The following is a 19,313-nucleotide window of genomic DNA, read 5'->3' as shown; positions in this document are numbered from 1 at the left end:
TTAGGGTTTCATACATCTTATTTGCATGGCCCCACCCCACAAGGGTGCCATGCACCTTGTTCGTATTATTAGCAAGCTGTCCAATCCCCTTGGTAGGCCACAAGCATCTTATTTACATAGTCCCACCCAATCATCTTGTGGGAGTTACAAGACCACGGCTAGAAAGGCCATATAAAAGCCACCCATTGCACAACAACAATAATTTCAGATATGGTGTCTTAGATGAAGCAAAGAGCAGCAGAGCAAATTTTTTATTGCCTGTGTAGCAGAGATATTGCTATATAATAAGAAAAAATAATTATGACATAAGCTAGACAATTGTTTTCTGAGTGAAATATTTGATTCAGGAGTGCTCTGGGATACTTCTTTAGAGCCCCAGTGGTGCAGTGGTCAAAAGCCCAGGCTGCTAACCAAAAGGTCAGCAGTTTGAATCCACTAACTACTCCTTGTAAACCCTATGGGGCAGTTCTACTCTGTCCTTTAGGGTTGTTTTGAGTCAGAATTGGCTATATGGCAATGGGTCTGGGATATTTCTTATTTTCAGGTTTTTTTCTTCTTTCTTGATTACTAAGTATCTAGTTAAAATCTTGAAAGCAGGAATAAGTTATTAAAAGATAAGGAAGACCAGTGGAAATAAGTATTAGTTTTCTGGATTATCTTTTGATATGATAAAAGATTGAGGGAAGTAGCTGAAACATAACATAATCCAATATAAATATTTATGTCAGAGAATAAAAGTTAAGACTAGAAAATTCTTAAGGTCCCTCACAATTCAACACTTCTATATTTCCTAGTTCAAGATCAGTCATTATAAATAAAGGAGGTAAAAATAATTTTTGTTTGTTCATGTCTATGATTTTTTAAAGTCCACGTTTGCCATGAGCATGAAAAAGTTTACAATTATATATACAGTATCATAAAAAATACATAATTGGTACATAAAATAATAAAACAAAAGTTATCTTGGAAACAATAGCAATTTGAACTTTAAGTCAGGCAGGCCAATACAAGGAGCAGCATCTAGGGATCAAGCTCCATTTTTAATTGTCTGGATCCTGGCCACAAAATTATGGTCAGTTTACTGAAACGGGCTTGACCACAGACTCTTATATGCACAACCAAAACTGTATCCTCCTTTACGGAGTTAAATCCTATTAATGGAAAGAAAAAATTTGATAATCCACTCTGTATAAGACACCACACCAGGGACCAAGGGGAATTCAAATAGCAGCCTTCGCCCTCAAGGACCCTCTAACTTTGTGGTGAGGGATGAGCCTCCCTGGACTCCAAATCTCTCTCCAGATATTGTGCCTTTTCTCTGCATGAAAGAACTGTTTTTACCTCTGTCTCCACTTCTTCACCTCCCATTGCCTTTTAAACCCACATCAATCTGGCTTCTCTCCAACACCCCCACTGAAACTGGTCTTGTCAATATCTCTAAAGACAAAAATTTAATCCAATTTTCTCTTTTCTCAGCAGCATTCAACACAGATGCTCGCTTTCTGAAGTGGTCTCTTCTTTTTGTTTCTAAGACACCATGCTCTCTGGTTTTCCCTTCACCCCACCGACACCTTCTCTTTGCCCTATGTCTGAATGTTAGAGGCCCTCGGGCCTCACTCTTAGCTCTCTTCCCCCTGTTTCTAAGCATTCTACTCAGGAGACCTCACTCAGTCCCTGCTGATTTTCAAATTCAAATCTCCAGTGTAGATTGCCCCGTAAGCTCCCAAAACCTATATCTATCCATCTACTCAGCATCTCCACTTTGATATCCAAAAGTCATTCCAAACTAACATGTCCAAAATCAGGTGTTTGATGTCCCATCCTTTCCACTAAGTGTTGCCTCCTACTTTTCCCCATCTCAGTCAAAGGCACCCTATGCACTTGCTGTTCAAATCAGAATGTTGGACATGATCATTGATTCTTCCCTCATCCTCACTCCTCCATAACCACAAAATGAAGTTATTACCAAATCCTGCCAAATATATCACAAACATACCTACATTTCTCCATCTTTACTGTCACAACCCTCTCTTCACTGGACTACTGAAATAGCCTCTGAAACTCCGCTTATATTCTTGCTCTTCCTCTAACCTACTTTCCATCCAGCAGTCAGAGGAATTTTTGGATAAAGTAGTACAGCATATCTTTTTAGTTGGTTGTCTGAACCATGTTAATATTTTATATTTACAAAAATAATTAAATTGACAAGTATGAGAAGTAAAAATAAAATTATATACCCATAAATGAACTTAGCTGTATATCAAATTGATAGCATGACTACAAAGAAGAACCCCCCCAAAATTAATTCAAGTTACTTTAGAACACAGTACTTGGACTATACATTGCTGGTGGGATGTAGTCTAAAAAAAATTAATAACCTCAAAGCAATCCCAAATTTTACTTAAAGACTTGTTTTTGGTAGTGATATGGGAATAGTAATTCCTGTGTATATTTTAAGATTGAGCAAATAATATTGTTGGGAACCAGGGTTCTCACAAATGTAGAATAGATGAAAGAGAGGAAGGGTCCTTTGGTGTTGAATTAGAATCAAAGGTTTCAGAATAAACTTCAATACATAGATAGATGATAGACAGACAGACAGACATATGGATAGATATAGATAGATACAGTTTACATAGATGAATCAATAGATTGATCAATCTCCCAGCTCTGTCTACTGAAAGAGCCTAGAGGCAAAGACAACCCACTAAAAATAAGCATAACTACTGCTCTCCTAAATCTTGGTTTCCAAACATCATTCTCCACTAAAAGGATCAGGGGTCCTTGGAAAAATAGCTGATTCTTCCAGGGTTGGGGCATAGAGAATACTAGGTAAACCTAGAATATCTTGTTATTCCAGAAAGGAAGAAAATGCCCAAAAACTGATGAGGACACAGCCAAGGACTCAGAAACCTCTTGGGCGTGGGGCGGGGCAAGTTTGGGATAATATGAACATCAAAAAGAATGATGATGGGAGTGAATTATACCTTCTTGAATAAAAAAAAAAAAAGAATACATGAGCCCATACTAAAAAATACACCAAAATTACAGGGGAGAGAAAAAAGAGAGGTCTTCTTTACAGAAGAATACCAATTCGTAAAGACAAAAAGAAAATTAGGAATAGAAAATTACCATTTTGCAATCACCACGGTAATAATCATTTTAGGCAAGAATGGTCAATTTAGGCTGCAACCATTGGGTGAAAGTTTTTTGTGAATGCAATAATTACAGTCTCAAAGTTTTACCCCGCAGATTACTTATTAAATAAGTACATTTACAGCAGAAAATTCTGTCAGGCTTTAATTTAACCAATGACCAAACTTAATATTGCCAGTATTGAGGAGAGTGACATCACATGCCCCCTGATGTAACGCACCTGGAGGTTACAACATCACTTATGTACTATTCATGAAAAAAAAATTCACAATTATGTATCTAATCTCAAGGAAACAATCATGCAAATCCAAATTATAGGATATTCTGTAAAACAATTTTCAATGCCATGAAAGAAAACAAAAAAAGGCCTGGAGAACTTGTTCTAGAGTAAAGGGCAATCAAGAGACATGATAAAAGCAACACATGATCCTTGATTAAATCCTGGATCTAGAATACAAACAAGCAAGCAAGCAAAAACACCCATCTATAAAGGATGTTATAGGGACAAATAGGGAAATTTGGATGGGGACTACATATTAGATATTATACCAGTGATAAAATTTTTTGAGTATGATACTTATATGGGACATAGGTATCATATACTTGCTCAGGTTTTTAGAGGGGAAATGTCTTGATGTCTGCAACTTATTTTCAAATGGCACATCAAAATTTTGAAAATGTATAAATATACAGAAAGAGATAAAACAAATGTGGCAAAATGTTAGGAATTGGTGAATCTAGGTGAAGGGTATACAGTATTCATTGTAATATTTTTGCAATTTTTTTGGTAGGTTAGAAATTTTTCAAAATAAAAATGGGGGGATAAAAGAGCAAATCATATCACGCTTCAACTTTGCTAAAATCCCTTTAGTGGTGCCTCAGTGTTCTAAGAATGAAATCGAAACTCGTTCTCAAGGCCTACAAGGCCTGTGTGCCTCAGCCCTGCCACTGCCCCAAACTTACCCCACGGCTTTCCCTGTCTCCCACTACACTCTTGCCAAACAGGCCCTTCCAGCAGTTCCTAGAACCCACCAGGCCTTCCCACCTTGAAGCTTTGCCCTGCTCTTCCCTTTGCCTGGGAAGCTCTTTCCCAAGTTCTGTGCCTGGCTTTCCCGTCTCACCTTACAGATTTCAGCTCAATGGTCACCCTGACACCCTATCTAAAGGAGCCCCTCCCTTGTTCTACTCCAGCACTCGTCACACTCTGTAAAACTTTTCCTTTGTCTTCCTCCTAATTGTCTCTCTTCTCCACCAGACTGTGAGCTTCATGGTGGCAGGGCTTTGACTGATCTCTCACTATGATCTCTGCCTGGCACACAGTGGGGCTCCGTGAGATGAAGGAATGAAAGGAAAGGTAGAGAGCAAACTGTAAAAGTCACAGATGACACTGCTTCTTTAATGGTGGTAGAAATAGAGGGCTATGCCCTCCATGAAAACAGGCACTGATAAGAGCAAATCTAATCCTATCTACCCACCACCCATCTGTCAGTTTGTCATACTGTGGTGTCCTGCATGTTGCTATGATGCTGTCAGCTATCCCACTGGTATTTCAAATATGAGCAGGGTCACCCATGTTGCTTCCAGACCAAGGCAGACTAAGAAGAAAGGTCTGGTGATCTACTTCCAAAAATCAGCCAATGAAAACCTTATGGATCACAATAGAATACTGTTCGGTATAGTGCTAGAAGATGAGCTCCCTAGGTTGGAAGGCACTCAAATACACAGTAGCCACAACAATGGACTCAAGGATCATGAGGATGGCAGGTTCTGTTGTACATGTTGTCGTCATAAGTCGGAGCTGACTTGACAGCAACTAACTACAACAACAATCATATCTACAAGAGATAACCGGGGAATACTCTGAAATCCAGTGGCTTTCCTCTCAATAACTAAAAATGAGACCGACAATTAATTGTCCTATCTTAGTTCAGCCCATGCCTTGCTTCATTCACCCCTCACTTGGATGCCAATTTCCAGTCACAGTCAGTTACCCTCCAGCCCCACCTCAGCCAAACATGGTCTGGAAAAGTGGTCAGCAGAGGAGCAAGAGGTGTAATAACCAATAAGACACAGAACTTGAAGAAATGTTAAACTGAGGCAACCCTGGCAATTGCATACAGCCTAGGAAACCCTATGTGGTAGTTCTGCTCTGTCGTGTATGGTTGACATGAGTTGGAATCAACTTGAAAGGACATAACAACAACATACTTGTGGTATAATCCCATTTGGGAATGGGTTTTCTTTACTATGTTTATGAGGAGGTATTAGTGTAGGGTGTGTCTTAAGTCAATCTCTTTTGAGATATAAAAGAACAGATTAAGCAAGCAAGTACAAATTGAGGGGAAGATACATGCCACATGATTGCCAAGGAACCCAAGAACAGAAGCTGAAAAGAGACAAGGACGTTCCCCCAGAGCCAACAGAGAAAGAAAGACTTCTCCTAGAGTCTGTGCCCTGAATTTGGACTTGTAGCCTCCTAAACTGTGAGAAAATATATGTTTGTTAAAGCCATCCACTTGTGGTACTTCTGTTATAGCAGCACTAGGTAACTAAGACACCTTGCTTGAGATGTTATTCCTTCTACCCATCTTTGCTTGGCTAACTCCTACTCATTCTTCAGGTCTCAGATTAGAAGTTATTTCCTCTGGGATACCTTCCCTAAATACCAAAACCTGGATTGAGTCTCCCGCCTTTAACATAGCATCTCATACTCCCCTATAAAAACAATTATCATTGTGTTATTAATGTCTGTTGATCTTTATCCTCTAATTTCATGAGGGGAGATACCCATCTATCTTGTTCTCTGTCATTTCCCTCAATATTCTGAAGAACACCTGGCGCTTAGTCTGTTGTCCTAGACATAAGTGATACCCGACAAATATTTCTAGATCTTGTACTGGGCACGTTAGGATTGCACTTTCCTCTCCATTTAGAGTTAGGTGTGACATTACGACTTGCTTTGGCCAAAGAAATCTGAATGAAAGAGGTATTTACCATTTCCAGAAGGAGCTTTAAGAGATAGTACATGGTCCCCCCTCTTTTCCTTGCCACAGTGACTGGCAGCAATCCAGACAGTGGCTTCCTATCAGCCACAGTCATGGAGTGTGGTTGATAGGGAGCAGAGGATCCCCCCCCATAACCTGCCATCGTCGAGTCGATTCCAACTCATAGCGACCCTATGCACAACAGAACGAAACACTGCCTGGTCCTTTGCCATCCTCACAATCGTTGTTATGCTTGAGCCCATTGTTACGGCCACTGTGTCAATCCATGTCATTGAGGGTCTTCCTCTTTTTTGCTGACCCTCTACTTCACCAAGAATAATGTCCTTTTCCAGGGACTGATCCCTCCTGATAACTTAGCCATATCACTGATAGCCATGCCACTCAGCCTTTACTGACCATATTAGACATGTAGTATGAATACAAAAAACAAACTTGGCAGTACCAAAGAGATTTCAGGTTGTTTGTTACTCCAGCACAAACTAGTACATCCTGACTGATGCATATGTATTCAAATACTGAAAATTAATTCAAATAGCCAAATATTTAGCTTAGTTTAAAAAGTCACCTGAAAAACCTAAGTACCCTTTAATAAGGAACCGGTGAAATAAATTATCTTTTACTCACACAATGGAATAATATGTAGACAATAAAAAGAATGAGATAGCTTTTTACGTAATGATCTCTAAGATGTTCTGTTAAGAGAAAAAACAAAGATATGTACCCATAATTGCTTGCATATGTATATAAAACTCACTGCCATCCAGTCTATTCTGAGTCATAGAGACCCTGTGGGACACAGGAGAACCGCCCCATCGGGTTTCCAAGGCTGTAATCTTTACAGAAGCAGGCTGCCACATCTACTGGGTTCAAACTGCCAAAACTTTGGTTGGCAGCCGAGTGCTTTAACCACTGTGCCACCAGGGCCCTTCATATGTATATAACAAGATGTTAAATCGAAAGAGTTGGCCAAGGAGCCAAGGTAGGAGAGCTATTAGGTTCCAATGCAACTTCTGGGACAAATCACATGCAGAAATTTCTAAATAGGTTATGAGAAGAAGTTAGATGACTCTAAAATCCCTCACCCAAAATGACGATGTAATAGAATCTGAAATGACAGACTTTGTGAAGAATTTTGGAGAGGATTGTTGGTATGCAGCAAATCCTGAGCTATCCCTCCCACAAAGCCTCAATCAAGCAAGAGAGGCTCCAATGGGACCACACAAAGAGTTTATATAAGTCCCCTATAATTTGGCAGAGTGGGGAGGCACAGTAAACTGGTGTCTGACTCCTTCCTAGAAAAGCTAAAAGAGGAGAGACTGGCTGGCTAGCTGCCCTGATGGGGGCACGAAGGAGAAGTTGCTATATTGGGCTTGGCCTGCCCTCCCAGAGTTTGTTAGGAAAATGGGTATGTGAGTGTTCACGTGGACTGCGTGGGACAGTCTGCCCCAGTTTGCTTCAGACAGTGCCTGAAAAGGCTGCCGGAGGAGAGGGAAGGACAGCAGAAGGAAGCTGGAGGAGGACTGCCATATTCTGGGAAACTGTGGAAGGAGTCATCAACTAGTGGAATAGTGATGCAGCATCCTTCTCAAGGAAATGGCAGGTGAGAGAGTGCGGGCAAGGAGAACGGCTCACACCTCACCAGGAGAGTCAGCTGTAAACGTCTACCTGCTCAGAGAGTGCAAAGCCAGCTTACAACCGTGCCTGTCACCCAAGAATGGCTCTGCTCCCTTCACCACCTCCTTTCTACTCTCTCCCATGCCTAAAGGGTGGGGACAGCAGCCAGCATGTGAGGGAGGAGGAGAAAGAAAGAGAAAAAGCAGACCATGCCACCTCATACCCCTTCCTGCCTGCAGAAATGACTGAAAAATGCTTTGATTATTAGAGAACTGGATATTTAAACTCTTCAAGTAACCACAGCACTCATATCACCTGTGACCAGAAGTCATGGGCTTGCCCATGTTTTTATCCAGGAATAGAGAAAACAAACTCCTCCACGGAGCAAATGTAAAGGGACAGTGGAAGACAAATATGGTTGCTTTATTAATAAACCCATGACCCCTCACATTCGAAATTCCACTTACATGTGTACAAAACATCACTGGGAGAACAAGCAGGAGACTATTTATGTGGTTGTCTCTTAAATAGGGTACTAGAGACAAGTGTGGGAGGGAAATTAGCTTTTCCCTGTATGTCCTTTTGTATATTTCAGGTTTTGTATCTCTTCAGGCCAATGAGCAAGACATACATGTACATACTATGAAATCACCTGTATTAGAGGTGGTGTGTCTGAGTGGGTAAGAACTCCAGCTCTAGAGCCAAACTGCCTGTTTCTAATTCTGGTTAGGCCATTACTAGCCGTGTATCCTTAAGCATGTTAACTAACTTCTCTGTGCTAGTTTCACCATCTGCAAAATGGGAATGATTACAGTGCCTAACATACCAGCTGTTCTGAGGATGAAGTGAGGATGAAGCTCATGCAGAGCACTTAAAAACAGTGCCTGGCTCATAAACGCTCAAAAAATTCTGACTATTATTATTATCTATCCCAATTATGGAAACCCTGGTGGCACAGTGGTTAAGAGCTACAGCTGCTAACCAAAAGGTTGGCAGTTCGAATCCACCAGGCACTCCTTGGAGACTCTATAGGGCAGTTCTACTCTGTCCTATAGTGTTGCTATGAGTCAGAATCAACTCAATGGCAAGAGGTTTGGTGTTTTTTTTTTTTGGTACCCCAATAATGGGACCCTGGTAGCTCAGTAGTTAAAACTCTCCGCTGCTAAATGAAAGGTAGGAGGTTCAAAACCACCAGTGCCTCCACAGGAGAAAGATGTGGCAGATTGCTTCTGTAAAGATTACAGCCTTAGAAATCCTCTGGGGAAGATCTACTCCATCCTATTGGGTTGCTACAAGTTGGAATCGACTTGACAGCAGTGGGTTTGTTTTTGTTTTGTTTTTTTTAATCCCAATAATAATGATTATAATTACAAATTTTAAAGGGAAAAATCCATGTTAAAAAAAAAAAAAGGAAAAATCAAAATACCATTAAGAGCTCAGTGGTTTTTTCCTCCATAGGATGTGGAAAGAGAATTAGAGTGATAACATGGGAATAAGGTTGAATAAAGCAAAAAAAAAACCAAACCCATTGCCATCGAGTCGATCCCAGCTAAAGGTTGAGTAGTATTTAAAACTACTCATCTGAGAGACCAAATGATTAAAATTAGAAAACAATAATCACTTGATACGTATTATCTGGGTCCCTAGGTTGCACAAAAGGTTTGCAGTCAAGTACAAACCTAAAGGTGGATGGTTCCGACCCATCCAGCAGCACTATAGAAAAAAAGCATGGCAGCCTGCTTCCATAAAGATTACAGCATGAAAACCCTGTGGGGCAGTTCTACTCTGTAACACATGGGTTCTCCATGAGTCAGAATCAATTTGAGGGCAACAGGTTTGGTTTTTTTGGTTTTAAATATTATCTTCCACACAAAAGAAATAGCACCAAATGAACTGGGTTCTTCAATCACAGTAAAAATAATAGGGTAATAAAGCATTAGGTGTTACACTTAGAAAAATATGTTATATCTGAGGTCAGCACCATCTGATATATAACTAGTCACTAATTCGAAGAAATCTGGAAAACTCCCAAAAGGAGTGAGGTGTTGTAGGATACACAAACTTAACCACCAGAAAATTAGTCATGAACTTGCAATACAAGAATAGGAAAAAAAAAAAGCGTTCAAGCCATTTTTGGATTTCCCTTCAAAGGCTGAACATCACAGGACAGGCAGGGTTTGGTTCTTTTGCCACAGACACCGAAACGCAGCCTGGGAACACAAATCCTGCCTGCAGACGTCCATGCGTCTAAATGGCACTGGTGAGGATAAGGGAGACGAATTTGCACCAGAGTGGCAATCATCACTCAGGAAAAGAGGTACTAATTTGAAAAGCTTGAAGACAAGTGACCTAGCAACAAAGGAGGGACACCCTTAGTCAAAGTGTTAGACGCACAATGCACACAGCCATCTGGAGCAGCAAAATTCTAAGACAACTGCAAGGTACAGCATTCTGCCTAAATCTAGAAGGGCTGGATCTGCACTACTATTTGAGGCCCAGGGCCAGGGAAGAGTATCTTTCACATATTCCTTCCTTGCAGGTCCTTCAGCCCTAACCCCACCCTGCTTCAGGCAGGGAAGGGCAGGAGGGAGGAAGCTCAGACATTCACTGAATTGTGGGGAAAGAGTACATGATCAGAATATCATCCCACGAAAAAAAATGGCCCCAGGGGTGAAAGGAAGAGATAACAAGGTCCAGGAGTCCAAAGAGAAAAGGAAAGTATGGACCATGGGATTCAATAGCATAGGATACCTATCTTGTGAAAACTTTTGAATATAAAAATAGGACTGACCAGGATGAGAGGTAAACTTTTGGGAACAGCGATATGCCAACCTGACCAACATAATACCAAAAACCAAGTGATGTGGACCAGGCCTGTCACATAAGGTTGTACAGGCTGGATCCTGCACAAAGGTCTCCAGATGTCAGGGTCAGATGTTGGCTGAAATCCAATCCCTAAGTCCTGAGCCAGGACCTCAGCTAGAACTCTCAATCGTGCTACCTACTACCTAGATGACACTCGGCACTAAACCTAATTTCTCTGGACCTTAGATGCTAAACCTATAAAATGAAACCCATTATCCCCATTTTACAGAAGATAAAACTGAGACCTGGGGAAGGGAGGTTATTTTCATAAGGTGACACAATTGATAAATGGCAGAACAGGAGCAACATCTTTTGACTGCAAGCCTGGTGCTGTCAGAATTTATACAAGGCCAGAAACAGCCCCATGGCATTCTTATTTGAAAGCTCTACACTGAATCACCATTAGGTAGACAATGGTCACCTAAAGAATAAGGACAAGAACGCATACAATAAATGAAAGTTTAAATATCTCTGAAAACAGGTGCATCTTTCAGTTTGACCAAAAGAAAATTAGGTTGATAACAAATTAAAGTAAAACTCCAAATTATCCAAATTGGCTTAATGTTTTTAATTGTGTATTCTTGAGCATTTCTCATAAATATAAAAATCGTTTATAAATGCTAATAATTACCTTTTACATTACTAACCACACATCTAAGTAAATTATAGGACTTAGAAATAAGCTTGCCTCAATTGTTAATAATGAAATTATTATTTACGTATTCAAGGTTCCCATTAAATTAAAAGATAATTTCTCCCAGCAGTGGAACTGTCTTGATTAAACATGTTTAAACTGAAATTGTGCAAAAAACAGAAACTGTCAGGACACATTAAATAATAGAACACTGAGTAAGTCCCTGCTATCAGCGAGCAGCCAGGTACATTTTGTGGACCAAGGTCTCACAAGTAGAACAAACTGAAAAATACACTAACAATCACAGGTAGCACCAAAGGGCAGAAGAATATATTTAAGCATCAATATCTGGAGAACAGAACCCTCGGTGGGGGTGGAGAAGGGTTATTTTATTTCTAAGGACCTTTCAGAGACCAGAAGATCAGAGCAAGAAAGGTTACCCTTTTTTATATATAAAAAACTAACCATGGTCTCTGGGAACATCTAGCTTAATTGGCATAACACAGTTTATAAAGACAATGTTCTACATTCTACCCTGGTGAGTAGTGTCTGGGGTCTTAAAAGCCTGTGAGCGGCCATCTAAGATACTCCACTGGTCTCATCCCTTCGGGAGCAAGGGAGAATGAAGAGAACAGGGTACAGGGAAAAGATTAGTCCAAAGGACTAATGGACCACAGCTACCAAGGCCTCCACCGGACTGAGTCCAGTACAGCTAGATGGTGCCCGGCTACCACCACTGACTGCTCTGACCAGGATCACAACAGAGGGTTCTGGACAGAGATGGAGAAGGATGTAGAACAAAATTCTAACTCACAAAAAAAAGACCAGATTTACTGGCCTAAAGGAGACTGGAGAAACCCCAAGAGTATGGCCCCCAGACACCCTTTTAGCTCAGTGGTAAAGTCATCTCTGAGGTTCACCGTTCAGCCTGGGAGTGCACAGCCCCATAAAACCAAATGGGTCTAATGAAGTACAGCAGTCCAGGGACAAGGGAGAGAAGGCAGAACGGGACAGGGAAGCTGGTGATAGGGAACCCAAGACTGAGTAAGGATAGTGTTGATGTGTTGTGAGGTTGTTAACCATTGTCATAGGGCAACATGTGTACTAACTGTTAAACGAGAAACTATTTTGTTCTGTAAGCCTTCATCTAAAGTGAGAATAGCAGCATAATTGGAAGAGCGTAGTCGATGTCACTGAACTGTGCATATAGAAATTTTTGAAAATTTTTGGCTATGTATATTTTCACCAAAAAAAAAAAGGTCGAGAAGGGAGAGGGTAGACATGTTGTGGGGTTGTTAACCAATGTCATAAAACAATATGTGTACTACTGTTTCATGAAAAACTATTTGTTCTGCAAGCCTTCACCTGAAGTACAATTAAAAAAAAAAAAAAGAAAAACTAATATACCCCCAGGCACCCTTTTAACTCAGTACTGAAGTTTACCCTTCAGCCAAAGATTAGACAGGCCTATTAAAAAAAAAAAACAACAACAACACACGTAGTTCAACCATGTATATGAGACCAAATGGGCACACCAGCCCAGGGGCAAGGACAAGAAGGCAGGATGGAACAGAAAAGCTGGACAAATGGAAATAGGGAACCTGAGGTGGAGAAGGGGAAAGTGTTGACACGCCACGGGGTTGGCAACCAATGTCACAAAACAGTGTGTGTATTAATTTTTTAATGAGAAATTAAGTTACTCTGTAAAGTTTCACCTAAAGCATAATAAAAGAAAAAGAAAGCAATACAATGATAAATGTACTCACAAAAATTATTCTGTAATAGTTAAAAGCACACTGGCATAAAGATACAAAAATGTTAGTATAACTGTTTTGATTTTTAAAAAGTCCAATATAAGTAAAAATTACCAGTTCTTGACTTTCTGAAATTTTGAGATTTAGCCAAAAGTTAATTATAAATATCATAAATGAGAAACTTAACTAAGGACAAAATCCTACTCAATAAAGCATAATTAGTTGAAGTTAAGGGTTCCGATCTTACGTATACATCAAATCTTAGGTGTAGTTTTGTTAAACTTAGCCCATACGCATAAAAAAAAAATCTATAGGAACATACTTTAAATGCTAACGTGGTAGTTGTTGAGGAGTGGGATTATGGATAGAATACATATTGCTTTCATAATCAGGATATTCTTATGGAAAATATGTAGGTGAGGTAGACAATAAATGCTGGTTGGAAGAGAAAGAGATGTGGGTTGATTTTATTTTCCACCAGATCATTCTACATGACATCAGTGTTGACCAAATGCAGGGAACTCTGCTGGGTGTGACATGGAAAACCAGGATGAATATATAAAATCCACGCCCTCAAACAGCTCATGATCTGGGGGAGAGGTAAAACACATGCTCCAAAAACTCAATTCAAGGCAGAATTCAAAAAGTGCTCTAATATTAACAGTAATTACAGAAATGGTAGAAGAGCAACAGAGAAGAGAAATTATTCTAGCTGCAGGGATCAGGGAAGCTGGGCTGTGAAGAATGGCAAGTGAAAGCGGGGAAGATGGGGAAGGGAAAAAAGGCTAGCTTGGACTGAGCTTCATCATTTGCCAGGTACTGAGAAGTACCTGAATACATTAATAAATTTAATGCTCATATCCAGCCTATAAGGGAGGTACTATTACTACCCTGCTGTACAAAGCAGGAAGCTGAAGTTTGTTGAAGTTTGCTCAAGCCCACACATCTAATAATCAGCAGAATCAGGATTTGAACCCAGGCCTGTGTTCCTGGTCACTGTGCTATACTGCCCCTCTAGGCAAAGGAAAAATATCAGGACTTAGAGATCAAGGAAAAACGATCAACAAAGCCATAGAAGAAGAAGGAGCCTTCCATTTACTGAAGGGCCCCACGGATCCATCTCTGTATGAATACATTGATATATACAATTTCATTTAATTTTCCTGTGAAGTCATCCTTATCACACCCATTTTAAGCATGAAAAAACTAAGGCTCAGATAGTTCAAACAGCTAATAAGTAGCAGAACAGAAATTAAAACCCAGGTCTGAGTCCAGTGCTTCAGGCAAAGTCAGGAATATAGCTTTACATGTATAATCTCATCTAATAACCAAAACAGCCCCATAAATCTGGTACTATTATTTTTCTCATTTTTACAGATAAGAAAATTAAAAATCAGATAAGGTGAGTAACTTCTCCAAGGTCAAAGAAGAAGTGGACTCGAAACTTGACCCAGGCAGCCTGACTTCAGAACCAGAGTTCTTACTCTTACCCTCTGGATAAACTGCTCGAAAGAGAGTAAATCGGAGCCAAATCATGGAGAGTCTCAGAAATCTGCCAGCCATGCAAACTCATTGAAGAAAATTTGCTGTGTAGAACATGGCCAAATTATGTTTTAGAAATAAAGTTCCTCAAGAGATATATCAAAATTAGATTCCTAGCACATAAAGTTTAATAACACACAGACACCTTATAAAAGCTGTAAAGCTTTTCAAATAAGGTTAACAATTGTTTCAATTAGGTATGTTTAAATTCCCTAAGAATGTCAGTTATGCAGCTATTCACTTACCATAAATCACTTACCAATCTACTGCCAGATCCCAGCAAGGTGCTGTAATACTTTGTCTAGCATACAGTGTATTAAAAGGATAAAGTGCTTTAGATTTATCCAGTATTATATGTTTCTACGTATTTCATTATATAGTGGTATAGAAATTGCAAGTTGACCATTTGATAACTAAGTCTGCCTTCTCCAAGAAAAACAGGAAGGAGGGAGAGGGAAAAAAAGATCACCAACTGAAATAGGTTCACTTTTTACATCTCATTTTGCCTCTTGGCTGCTAAACATCTTATACCAAATATTATCCCAACCTAACCACCCAAGAGGCCTAAGGTTGTCCATCTACAAAATAGGTTCAACATTTCCCAATGACAAGCAGAGTTAAAGGCTCTCACTCATCCTAACATTCTGCATCAATTCTTAATGAATCTCACATCCCCAAAATCCATTCTACTTCCTTCCAGTGAATCCCTTATGTCCCCTTTCCTTGCACTTCTCTGCTCCAAATTCCTGGAGACCCTCCTCCCACCTCTTAAGAATCACTGTCAACACTTTAGTTCCTTTCTCCTTCTTCCCTCCACCCCCACATATCCCCAGCTCTAACCTCTCACTCACCAGGTGCAGGGCCAGGGGCAGAAGCAGCAGGAACAGCCACAGGTAGAGGTGGAAGCTGTTAGTGAACTTGCTCTGCTCGGGGTCGTGGTACCAGCCCCCGGTGAGCGCGGCCCATACGCCCTGCCGGAGCAGCTGCAGCGCCTGGGATACCATGCCTGCTGCGACCCGGGGGCCGGGACGCGCCGCAGCGGCACCCTGCCCGCCTGTGTCCTGGTCGCAGCGCGCCCTCAGCTTTAAGACTAGGCCCCTCAGGCGGGGCCGCCGCCTCCGCCGCCGTCGCCGCCACCACTTCTACCTCCTTCCCCACCGCGTCGGAAGCTGGGGCTGCTCTTCTGCCCTGACCGTGGAGCCTCGGCGCCAGAGCCGGCTGCTGCCGCCGGGCAGGGGAGCTCCATGTCCGAGAGAGGAAGGATTTTCCCATCGTGCTCTGAGGCGCTGCTGATGCTGCAGAGGCTCCTCCCCGCGCCCGCCCAGAGACCCTCCGCAGGCCTTCCGGGCGAAGGAAGGGGAGGGGGTCAGGGGAGCCGGTGTCCGAAAAGGATTTCTGAGAGTCCTTCCAGCCCCCTTTCTTTTGCCTCCGCCCCACCCCCCAACCAGTTTCTCCTATTAGAGGGCACGAAAGGCTTAAACATCAAAAATATTCTCGAGTAGAAAGGACAAATGAGGACACATTCCTTCGCTTTTTCTTTTTTTGCCGTCCACACCAAAATATTTACGAAACTCAAGATTCTGACAAACACCACTCGGTGTAATTTCTTCCCCTGAGCACTGCCTGCAAGGCTAATTGGCCGCTGACCCAGAAGTTCTATTCGTCTGATCTTTTCTCCTCCCTGACCTTTTCTTCTCCTCCCCCCTGTTGCTCAAATTGGTGAATAACTGCCTTCCTGGAATAACTTTAGGAGCTGCAGTTAGGCTGCTTGTATTTTTATATATTTCCTGCAACATAACCCCAGGCATCAGTTGGCTATTTAGAACGTTATCCTGAGTCATTCTTTACTGTTTAGATAGGAATATCCTCTATAAAGAATCCCTGAGCTAATAATCTTTAAGCTACCACTTACAATAGTCTATAATTCACAGTAGAGAAACTTCAGATTATTTTCTGAGAGCAGGTTTTGGAAAGGGAGGAGGTAAAGAAACTCATCTTCCTTAAACCTAAAAACCAAACCAGTTGCTGTCGAGTCCATTCTGACTCACAGCGACCCTAATGGACACAGTAGAACTGCCCCATAGGGCTTCCTAGGAGTGGCTGGCAGATTTGAACTGCCAACCTTTTTGTTAGCAGCCAAGTTCTTAACTACTGCACCACCAGGGCTCCTATAGTCCTTTGTGGAAGGAAAAATATTAGAAGGCTAGGTGATCCCCAAACATACCTTTCCTGCATCATGCTTAACTTGTCTGTCCTTAACATACCACAAGTTCTTTCTAACGTGTGCGCCTGCATGTGCCCTGTCCATTCTCTTGTCTGCAGTAACACTTGTGTGGGGTCGCCTTGGTCAGACACAGTAACGGTATGCCAGCCTTCCCATGCTGAAATGAGGTAAGGGGAGGTCCAACCCGAGGAGAGGCTTTGACACTCGAAAGTTCACTGGGTTACAGCAAAACCTCATCACTGGTGTTTGCCTTCAGGCTCAACCATTCTTCAGTCTACTCTACACACAGCTCTTGGAATTACTAACAAAATGTAATATTTCTGCTTTCTTTACTGCAATAGTAGTCTTCTCAAAGCATGTGGAATGCTAGTTTTTATATCCTCTCAGTGGTTGAAACTACCAGTGAACTATAAGTATTTACTAGATAAGTGATTCAATCATTCAGTAACACTGGCAGACTCACATTAAAAAATCGCCTTTATGTACATGAGTTCATGAGGAATGGTTGTGCAACAGGTCCTCTCTTGCATATGAGACGTTGTTTTTATACATTCTTGCCTGATTCATGAAATATTTATTGAGCATCTTCTGTGAAGACATCACTTTTTGCTGAAGACTGAGGAAGCAAACATAAATAAAGTACAGTCCCTATCATGAAGGAATCCAGGAGACAGGCAAATCAACAGACTCGTAATGAAATATAGTAAGTGCTACAGTACAAATATACATATATGAAATAGTCGAGGCAGTGAAGAAGAGATGTTCAAGTCTGTGGCAGGCATGGTGGTGTCAATGAAACTGACAAAGACACATTGGGATTGACCTGAGTTTTCAGGCCCTTCAGTCAGAAAAATGTGAGTGGCTGAGGAAAGAGTACGTGAAATACATGAGAGGAAAGGGAAACATGGCACCTTTGGATAAATGTCAGTGTAGTCTAATATGGGTAGAAGATAGGACTGGGAAAGGCGACAGTGGAACAGTAGGCAACTTAATGAGAGAGATAAGCAGTAAGTAAGTTTTGTGGGTAATACAAAGTTCTTCAGACCTTATCTTCACCAATGGAACAGCGTTGTAAAGTTTTAAGCAACGATATGGTGTGATCAACAGGGGAAATGTTTAATACCTGAGCAGCAAAAATGGAGATAAAGATGAGGGATTGGATATGACTTAGGACTTAGAGACTGATAAAGTATCTTATGACTTTCAGTTTTTGGTTTGGATGACTGTGCTATGAAATCAATCACGTTATGGAATATAAGAAATTTTGCCAAAAAAGATGTTGTTTTGCTGTTAGATGCCATCAAGTCCATTCTGACTCATAGCCACCCCGTGTACAACAGAACAAAACATTGCCCAGTCCTGTGCCATGCTCACAATTGTTGCTATGTTTGAGCTCATCATTGCAGCCCCTGTGTCAATCCATTTCCTTGAGGGTCTTCTTATCTTTCTCTGACCTGATACTTTACCAAACATGACATCCTTATCCAGGGACTGGTCCTCCTAATAACATGTCCAAAGTACATGAGACGAAATCTCGCCATTCTTGCAGAAAAAATATGACTACACTTAACTTGAGTTGCCTACTGGTAAGTCTATGGTTCTAGAGCTTAGAAGAGGGGTCTGAAATAAAGATATAGGCTTGAGAGAAATCAGCATATAGTCCCATGAAAGGAAATGACAATTGTCCTGAAAAATAATGTGGAATAAGGGGACAAGAGGACGGAGCATCACCAGGATTAAAGGCATAGGCAGGAGAAATGGAGCAAGGAAAGTAAGAGACCAACGTGAGGCTGATATCACCAAGTACAGGGGGAAAGAGCCGTTCAAGAAGGAAGTGGCTCATAGAGTCAAATGACATTTGTTGTTCTTAGTGTCGGTCCAGTCAATTCCGACTCATGGCGACCCAATGTGTTACATGGTAGAACTGTTCCACAGGGTTTTCTTGGCTATAATCTTAACAGAAGTAGATCTCCAGGTCTTTTCTTTCGCAGTACCACAGGTGAGTTCAAACAGCCAATCTTTCAGTTACTAGTCAAGTGCAAACAGTTTTCACCACCTAGGAAATTTGTCAAATGCCATTGCTGTGGTTAGGTGCTATAAGCTGGTTCTGACTCATAGCAACTCTAGGTACAACACAATGAAACTCTGTCTGGTTTTCACAATCTTTGCTACATTTGAGTCCATTGTTGTACCCACTGTGTCAATCCACCTCTTTGAGGATCTTCCTCCTTTTCACTGACCCTCAACTTTACTAAGCATGATGTCCTTTTCCAGGGACTGGTACCTTCTGTTAACATGTCCAATGTACTTGAGACAAAGTCTCGCATCCTTGTTTCTAAGGAGCGTTCTGGCTGTAGTTCTTCCAGACAGATTTGTTCATTCTGGCAGTCCATAGTATATTCAGTATTCTTCACCGACACCATAATTCAACTGCATCAATTCTTCTTCTGTCTTCCTTATTCATTGTCCACCTTTTGTATGCATATGAGGCAATTGAAAACACCATGGCTTGGGTCAGG

General features: G+C 41.2%; 1 protein-coding gene across 1 annotated transcript in view; it reads right to left on the bottom strand.

Moving 5' to 3' along the window:
- Nucleotides 1-15,574, bottom strand: part of PCNX2 (pecanex 2) — a 343,407-nt gene extending 327,833 nt beyond the window's left edge. Inside the window, exon 1 of the mRNA XM_012554495.2 lies at nucleotides 15,422-15,574. Within this exon, the coding sequence (XP_012409949.1) occupies nucleotides 15,422-15,574 (153 nt within the window). The remainder of the gene's footprint in view (nucleotides 1-15,421) is intronic.
- Nucleotides 15,575-19,313: the final 3,739 nt, after the last annotated feature.

Source organism: Trichechus manatus, unplaced genomic scaffold (genome assembly GCF_000243295.1).
Source record: "Trichechus manatus latirostris isolate Lorelei unplaced genomic scaffold, TriManLat1.0 scaffold00021, whole genome shotgun sequence".
Lineage (NCBI taxonomy): Eukaryota > Metazoa > Chordata > Mammalia > Sirenia > Trichechidae > Trichechus > Trichechus manatus.
This window is presented reverse-complemented; position numbering and strand designations above follow the sequence as displayed.